The 9,135-nt window shown below is 35.2% G+C and overlaps 1 protein-coding gene across 1 annotated transcript; it reads left to right on the top strand.

Moving 5' to 3' along the window:
- The first annotated feature begins 519 nt into the window (after positions 1–519).
- Positions 520–7,539, top strand: LOC121741416 (probable LRR receptor-like serine/threonine-protein kinase At1g56140). The gene is made up of 23 exons (XM_042134150.1): positions 520–717; positions 2,074–2,257; positions 2,362–2,433; positions 2,529–2,600; positions 2,680–2,751; positions 2,874–2,945; positions 3,022–3,093; positions 3,202–3,273; positions 3,363–3,434; positions 3,826–3,903; positions 3,985–4,056; positions 4,142–4,213; positions 4,333–4,398; positions 4,473–4,538; positions 4,623–4,673; positions 4,759–4,823; positions 4,935–5,311; positions 5,395–5,590; positions 5,675–5,842; positions 5,931–6,049; positions 6,127–6,578; positions 6,651–6,801; positions 7,018–7,539. Exons 1-23 carry the CDS (start codon positions 594–596, stop codon positions 7,402–7,404), a joined length of 3,132 nt encoding a protein of 1,043 aa, XP_041990084.1. The 5' UTR covers positions 520–593; the 3' UTR covers positions 7,405–7,539.
- Positions 7,540–9,135: the final 1,596 nt, after the last annotated feature.

Genomic DNA, 9,135 nt, shown 5'->3' with positions numbered 1-9,135 from the left:
CACGACGCTCGTGTGGGCTCTACCGCCACATACGTAATAATTCATCTTATTTAATACATCTTTAATAAGGTTCTCATTTTTTAATATGAGATAACTAACATTTGGTTCATTTTTTACTTTATTGTGACTAACTTTAATCCATTATTTCTGATTACTGGGAATCGATTTTGAGAAAATAAATATATCATTGTCACTATATTATTTAATTTCAATAAATTAAACATTTATCACATTTTGGATTAATAAAAATGATCATATCTAAAAATGAACTTTAGTTGGAAGATAAACATTTTTAAAAATGATGCAAGTTTGATTTATTTTAAAATTTTAAATCCAGAGAGCAAATGGGTCCTAGCTCTTTAAAGATTAATTGGTTTTTTGTCCTGCACACTAGAGAACAAAGACATGATTATGACATATAGTTTCCAAGTTGATCAACTTGAATTTCTTATCTAAAAGTTAGTATGTTATGCGTTTTCACATAGTACTACATTAATTTTATTTGTTTTGCACATACACACTATATATTTGAAACCTACACAATACACATAAACTTCATACACACCTCTTCTTCTCAAAGATACAATTTTCGTATGGCGGCTGTTCGGTGGCGGGTGGCGGTTTTTTTGGGTGTGTTCGCCGCTAGCCAATTGGTGGATATTCATATTGGGCATGCTCAAACTACAACTACCAACGCCACTACTGATCCATCTGAAGGTACTGCCCTTCTCTCTCTCTCATGTTTCATGACTTTCTCTTTTTGCTTCACCTTTTCTTCCCTTTCCTTTTTCTTTCCCAAAAAAATTTATCCATTCAGCAAGTTAAAGTAAGTGAAAAATAAAGATGGGGATGAAACTTAAATTTTTGAGCGAGTTTAAGACTGAAAATCATAAGTATCCTACCATTTTGTTACATGGATCTAGACTAATGAGTTATTTTAGGTATCCGTGTTACGTAGTCAGATCTGAAAAGTCAAGAAGTTTTTTTTTTATTGACTAATCAATTTAATTAATCCAAAGTTGTATTCTCTCCCAACTTAACTACTACCATGCAACTTGTTATCATCCCCTATTCTCCCTTAGGGGATGTTTGGTTAAGGGCCGTTTGGTTTGCAAAATTATATTTCAGGATTAAATATATAGTATTTAGTTTATGAGATTCAATTTCATAACTTAATCCTAGATGGATAATCACGGAATAATTAGGCATAACTAATCTCCTCTCATTAAAAAAATCTCACATCTCAATATCATAATATAGTATCTGGATAATATTTTATCTAGGAAACTGAACATTGAGGACAAAATTTGCAACTTTGCTACTTTAATCATGATCTGGTGAATAAGATCTATAGAATAAAACTTTCCAACAATAAAAATAGATTAACTTTATGAGACAAATCAAAATAGGAAAATAAGGCTATTTTTATAAGAATGGTGAAATATTAATTATCCCTTTGATTTTCATTGTTTTGATTCCCTCGAGTATTAAACTTATTTAGTCAAAGTCCGGATTTTATATCTAGATTAGTTGAGCTATTTCGAATAAGAGAGAGAAGAATGGCAGCTTTTGGTTCAAAATAACAGCTCAAACTATGAAAAATCCCATCTAGAGTTTCTTTTTTTTTTCAATGCTTGATATGCATATATTATGAAACACGTGTACTTAATTTTAATCTATTCTGTCTGAAACTCTTATGCATCCAAAGTGGAGTAATATTAACTGGATTTGCAGAGGAATATGAGCAATAAAATTTGAATTCAGCTTGATATCTTATACTGCATTACTTAGTATTTTTCTTATCTTACTATGTAGTTCACCGGTAAGAGCGACTAGCATAATAAAGTTGTTAATTTTATTCTTTTCTGTCTTATGTTTCCAAAGTTATAATATTAATTGGATAATAGAATGCCAAGGTTGCAATAAAATTTGAAATCAGCTTGAAATCTTATACTGTATTACATAGTATTTTTCATAATCTTACTAAGTTGTTCACTGGTAAGAGCGAGCCAAACATGCGTCGTTATTAAGTTCGACTAGCCTAATAAAGTTGTTATCGGTTTGGCTGTACAGCAAGAGCTCTGAACCGAATGTTCGAGCGATGGGGAATTTCAGCGACAGATAGTTGGAACATTAGCGGAGAGGTTTGCAGCGGTGTTGCTACTAATGGTACTAATGTTGAAAGCAATAACATTAATCCCTCTATCGAGTGTGACTGCTCCTACGACAACAACTCCACTTGCCATATCATTCTCTTGTAACATCACTTTCACTATACTATATATCTTTTCCTTTCCTTCTACATGTTGCTAATATATACATATTTCCTTACTTTAACTCATTAGTTATATTTTTATGCAGGCGAGTTTATGCTTTGAATGTTGTTGGCCCACTTCCTGATGAACTCTGGAACCTCACTTATCTCAGTAATATGTATATATCATTCTCATTCATTTCTTGTTATACTTACAAGCTTTACATTGAAAATCATACTAAATGTCGCAATACTAATGCATGGTGTGTTTCAGAAAGTTGGATCAAAACTATTTGACAGGTCCCATTCCAGCTGCCGTTGGAAATCTCAGTCGAATGCAATACTTGTATGTCACCTTTATTTTCCATTCTTGTTTTATAACTCAATTTCTTATGGCTAATGTCTCAAGTTATATATCCTATTAGGAGCCTTGGCATAAATGCATTATCCGGGCCGCTTCCAAGGGAACTTGGGCTGCTCACCGACCTCAGAACCTTGTCAGTTCTCTTACCAGAACTCATAGCCAAATACTCATTTCTATACTTAGTTCTCTAAGCATCAAACATATTGAGTCAAGGAAAAACGTTTTATCAGTTAAGTTATGTTTCATTGTCTGTAGGGCATTTGGTACAAACAATTTCTCTGGCCCTTTACCATCTGAGCTCGGGAACTTAACACGGTTATCACAAATGTAATTTTTTCTGTCTTTTTGTTTCATCACTCCACTTTATTTCTTTCCATAATACTGCACTATCATTTCTTTCCAGATATATCGATAGTTCTGGAGTTAGTGGTCCTATACCTGCATCATTCACAAATCTACGCAACATGGAGATAGTGTAAGACCACTATACTTGATATAAAAGAAATGCAGAGTAGTATGTTTTTGATCTCTATCTAAACAATGAAATTTTCAATGATAATTAATGTGGATTTTCGGATTTCAGATGGGCATCAGACAATGGATTCACAGGGCCGATACCTGACTTCATCGGAAGCTGGTCAAGTCTTGCTCAACTGTGAGTCGCAATCTTTTTTTTTCTATATTTATCCTACTATTTTGAATCAAATATCCCAAGCTTCATCATCATTTGTTATCTTTTTGTAGGAGATTTCAAGGAAATTCATTTGTAGGTCCAATACCAGCATCTTTCTCAAATTTAAGCTTGTTGAATGACTTGTAAGTACTATCCACAACAGTATTTTTTTTGGGTGATTGAGCCTCAGTACACCAACTGTCATCTGATTTTTTGTTTTGCAAGGGTCTTCCAACATATACACAAATTTTCACATTTTTTGAAAAATTTCACACGATTGTCGACTCTGTGAAACTGATACTAAGGTGGACGCTTGAAATGTATTCATGGCTTAAACAATATATGTACTAAATGAGATTGTTGGGTGTCTATGTCATTAGTTCACCAAAAATTGACAATCGTGAGAAATATCAAAACAATTGAAAGTTTGTGTATTCGGAGGCCATAAATTTTAATTGTTGTGTAAAACTATAATTTTTTCATTTTCATGATTATGTGGAAGCTAACTTTCTTGGACAAATGCGACATCTTTAGGAGGATTAGTGATGTATCCAATGCCAATGGTAGCTCATCCCTCAACTTCCTCAGAAACATGACCTCTCTATCGACCTTGTAAGAAGTCGCCGTAGCTTCTCATTATCCAAATAAAAGTAATGTGAGTTGTTAGTGATGAGTTGTTGCTCTATTTGGCAGAGTGTTGAGGAACAACAATATTTCTGGTAGCATACCTTCCTTTCTGGAGGGCTTTGGGAGTTTGACATTTCTGTAAGTATATATGTATATTGTACAAGTGTATACTACTCTGATTTGATTTGCAGACAACAACAAATGTTCTAATTATATGTTTCAGGGATTTGAGCTTCAACAATTTGAATGGCACAGTTCCCGAGTTCCTTTTCAACCTGACTTCTCTCACTAACATGTAGTAACTCTCTAGCTATAAACTGTTACACACATTTATTATTTATCTCAAACAACTAGTTTTTTTTCAGAAAGTTGAAAGCTAGTAGTACAGATTAACTCATGTTCTCATATTTCCAGATTTCTTGGTAGTAACAAGTTAACTGGTGGACTACCGTCGCAGAAGAGTTCGTCACTCAGGAACATGTATGCTTCTGTTATACCCCCTTGTTGTTTTTATTTTCCACGGTAATTTTATTAATATTTTTATTTGCTTCTAGAGATTTATCGTACAACGAATTATCCGGAAACTTTCCATCTTGGATCAATGAAGATAACTTACAAGTGTAAGTCCATAAGACAAACATAAATACTTACATATGTCTTGTTAGATTCCTGATTTGCTCTACATCAATTTTTTTTTTGTGCAGTAATGTGGTTTCCAACAACTTCACCTTTGGAGATTCTAACACTGCTGCCAGGTGCTTAAAAGGCATTCTAGTTCTTGCATAGCTTTGTTTGTTTAACTTATTTGTGTATCATAATTCATCTGCTTCATCCGTGTAGCACTCTACCTTCTGGTTTAGAATGTCTCCAGAAGAATTTTCCGTGCAGTCGAGGACAGCCTATTTGTAAGTAGTAATAATGTTTATGGCAATTTCTGATCTTTGTAATAGCGTAACGGATGTTTTGATATACGAAGTTGTGGGTGGTTTGTTAAAGCAGATGTTTTGAATGTGCAGATTCAAGGTTTGCAGTGAACTGTGGTGGTAGAAGTATTACATCTAATGATGGGATAGAGTATGAAGCAGACAGTGAGGTTCTTGGTCCAGCCACGTATTATACGAGCTCTACACGTAGATGGGCAGTTAGCAATTCCGGTTTTGCTGCTGACAACATTGCACGGGAGTACATAAGCTCTACATTATCTCAGTTCACCAATACTCTAGATTCGGAGCTGTTCCAAAATGTCCGTCTCTCTGCTGGTGATCTCAGATATTACGGCTTAGGCCTTCAAAACGGTAACTACACTGTAAGGCTCCAGTTTGCAGAGACAATCAACCCTGCTGCTAGGACTTGGCAATCAACTCAAAGGCGTGTTTTTGACATATACGTCCAGGTTTGCGTTTCGCATTTACTTTCTCCAATGCATTCGTCCATGCTCGTTACTTGAAAAGAAAAGGTTATTCTGATGATAAGCAGGGGAGTTTGGCAGAGAAGGATTTTGATTTGCAGAGAGAGAGTGGAAGACCTCTAAGAGCTGTGACACGGGAATTCACTGCAGAGGTAGTCGAAAACTATATGGAAATCCATCTCTTTTGGGCCGGAAAAGGGACCTGCTGTGTACCTGCTCAAGCTGTGTATGGACCTTTAATTTCTGCAATAAGTGCTACACCAAGTATGTTCTCTGCTCATGCAAATTTATTAGTACTATTTTATTTTTCTTTCTCATCACTTGATTGTTTTTCATTTTCTTCATCAGATTTCGTTCCAACCGTTTCGGATAATCCTCCTGGTGGTAGTAAAAAGAACCGGACCGGTCTGATTGTTGGCATTGTTGTTCCAATTTCAGTTGCAGCTTTGCTTTTTATATTTGCATTTTGTTACTTATCACAAAGAAGAAAAAAGCAAAAGAGCATCGACGATAAAGGTAACGTGCATCGTTTTCTTAATACATCTCCAAATCTTAACGATCAGACTAACATTCTCTATGTTAATTGGGGTTGGGTGATTTACAGAGTTTCTAGGGATCGATGCTCAAACTTACACGTTCAGTTACGCGGAACTTAGAGCTGCTACTGGCGACTTCGACCCTTCTAACAAGCTCGGAGAGGGAGGATTTGGACCTGTCTATAAGGTATCGACAATCATTCTTAAGATGCAAGAACAGCAAGACAAGATATTTATCAATATTGTTTTCGTATGCGCAAACAGGGAACACTCGCGGATGGAAGACTAGTTGCGGTGAAACAACTCTCAGTGGCATCACACCAAGGCAAGAGTCAGTTTGTAGCGGAGATTGCAACTATATCAGCTGTGCAGCATCGCAACCTTGTGAAATTGTACGGATGCTGCATTGAGGGAGTGAAGCGCCTCCTCGTCTATGAATATTTGGAGAACAAGAGCCTCGACCAGATACTATTTGGACCAAGCAGCGGTACGTCTCTGTTTCTTGACTGGAAAACACGTTCGGACATATGCATGGGGGTAGCAAGGGGCCTGGCTTACCTACACGAGGAATCTCGACTTCGGATTGTTCACAGAGATGTCAAGGCTAGCAACATTCTGCTCGATTCTGATCTCGTGCCTAAACTCTCTGACTTTGGATTGGCCAAATTGTACGACGACAAACAGACTCATATCAGCACTAGAGTCGCAGGCACAATGTACGTACGATTCACCGCGTTATTTACTTCCTAGTAAGTGTAAGACGATGTATTAATTTTGTGTTGATGCAGTGGTTATCTAGCACCGGAATATGCCATGCGTGGCCATCTCACCGAGAAGGCTGATGTCTTCAGCTTTGGCGTCGTCGCTCTTGAAATCGTCAGTGGGAGGCTCAATTCCGACACAAGTTTGGAAACTGAGAGGATGTATCTTCTTGAATGGGTATGGCTATTTCTCTACTTAACACCACCTTCTTATTATGGAGTAGTTTATAAAACGCCGAACTCCTCATTAGTATGGTATTTTGTCTGCTTTGGGCTATGCCCTCACAATTTTGTTTTCTGACACTTCTTAAAAGGCCTCATACTAATGAAATAGCGGTTGTACTTAATATATTGTTTGCACATTTTCTAATAACCGTTAGTTGTTGCATTCCAGGCTTGGAACCTTCATGAAAATAGCAAGGAAATCGAGCTAGTGGACCCGATGTTGCAAGAATACGACGATGATGAAGTGAAAAGAATCATTGACATTGCCCTACTATGCACACAGGCGTCCCCGGGGCTACGGCCAATGATGTCGCGTGTGGTGGCAATGCTTGCCGGAGACATTGAGGTGGCTTCTGTGACTACACGACCGGGCTATCTTACTGATTGGACGTTTAGCGATGCGACCACTTTCATGAGCAACACTGCTAGTGCGACGACAGATGTCGATGCTCATCTAGGTTCAACGGCTACTACTACAACTACAGATGTAGCAGCCTATTCACCTCTTGATCCTAGTAAACGGATGCTGAATGAGATCATTGGTGAGGGTAGATAGGGAGTAATTGTTTCTCCATTTTGCTTGTATTTATATATTCCATTTGTACATGTGTGCCGGAGCGGATATAATTGTTTGTTGCTCGATCTTGGACCAACTTTTTTCTGTATATTCAAACAGCCTCTCTACCTATAACTAGATGGTGTCACACCAATTGCAGCTTTTTATGATCAATTTATTATTCTTTAAAAATAAATTTGATTAATTATGAATAGGCACATCTCATTATAGTTCACAATTCGAAGGAACAATCTGAAATGAAAATAATTCTTGTTTTTGAAGGAGAGTACTAATAGTTCATGCCATAAACATAATTGAATATAATGTTAAAATTAAATCCACATCTGGCCTTATTTTCAAATCCCAATATTCTTTCATTCTCACCTGTCTACTATTTAAAGATTTAATTTTGTCATTCTAGGATGTGTATAATTTAAAAAAAAAAGTTTTTTTCTACTCTTAGTATGCAAACTAATATTCCTACTAAATGAAATATACATGATACTTAAAATTATTCATTTCTTTAAATTCGTTAAAGATATATTATCATCAGTTTAGGTTAATTGGGCATAAAGTCAGTTCTAAAATCTGTTTCTCAAAATTATTCAAACTTAGATATTGATATATAAATGAGACTTGGTCAAAGGAAGGTCTAATATGAAGGGCCCTAAACTTAGGCATGCACAAACCGAACCGGACCGCCAGTTCATGAACCGGAACCGGAACCGGCGGCGGCGGTTCGAACCAGCCGGCGGTTCAAGATGGCCGGTTCAAGTTCGGAAATATCACGAACCGTAACCGGTGATTCAAAACCGACGGTTCACCGGTTCGAATCACCGGTTCAATAAAAAAAATTTAAAAAACTTTATTATTTATAAAATCAATTTTTATATATAAAAATCAATTTTTACAAATAAATAAATACAATAATTTCAAAATAACCCATATTTATTTGTTGGGCTTATGATTCTAAGAAACCATTCTTGGTTGTTTCTCTTTTATAGAGACATCCTTGAATGTTTTGTGTTTCATTTTCGATGTGGGACAAAATATGTTGAATTATTTTCTCTTATAAGTACATGTTTAGATCATTCAGTCATCTTTTTCCAATGTGAGATACAAAACTTTAATTTGTTTTCTACTTTTCTTTATTTTTTACTACATTTTTTATTCACTAACTTTATCTTTATTATTGTTATGATTCATTTTCTAAGACAAATTTATAGATAATAATAGAATCAAATAGAATAGTTCAATTAAATTTGAATGTTGTATGTTGCTCATAATTTGTATATTTATAGAATGTGGATGTGTTCAAATAATAATAATAATTGGATTTAAATGTGCTCACTTTTAAGAATTCTAGGAAACCATTCTTGGTTGTTTCTCTTTTATAGAGACATCCTTGAATATTTTTTGTTTCACTTTCAATGTGGGACAAAATATGTTGAAGTATTTTCTTTTATAACTACATGTTTAGATCATTCATTCATCTTTTTCCAATGTGGGATACAAAACTTTTATTGTTTTCTACTTTTCTTTATTTTTTACTACATTTTATTATTCACTAACTTTATCTTTATTTTTGTTATGATTCTTTTTCTAAGACAAATTTATAGATAATAATAGCATCAACTAGAATAGTTTAATTAAATTTGAATGTTGCATGTTGCTAATAATTTTTATATTTATAGAATGTGGACGTGTTCAAATAATTGGATTTAAATGTAA

Source organism: Salvia splendens, chromosome 7 (genome assembly GCF_004379255.2).
Source record: "Salvia splendens isolate huo1 chromosome 7, SspV2, whole genome shotgun sequence".
NCBI lineage: Eukaryota > Viridiplantae > Streptophyta > Magnoliopsida > Lamiales > Lamiaceae > Salvia > Salvia splendens.
Note: the sequence above shows the minus strand (reverse complement) of the source record. Positions and strands in the feature narration are given on the sequence as shown.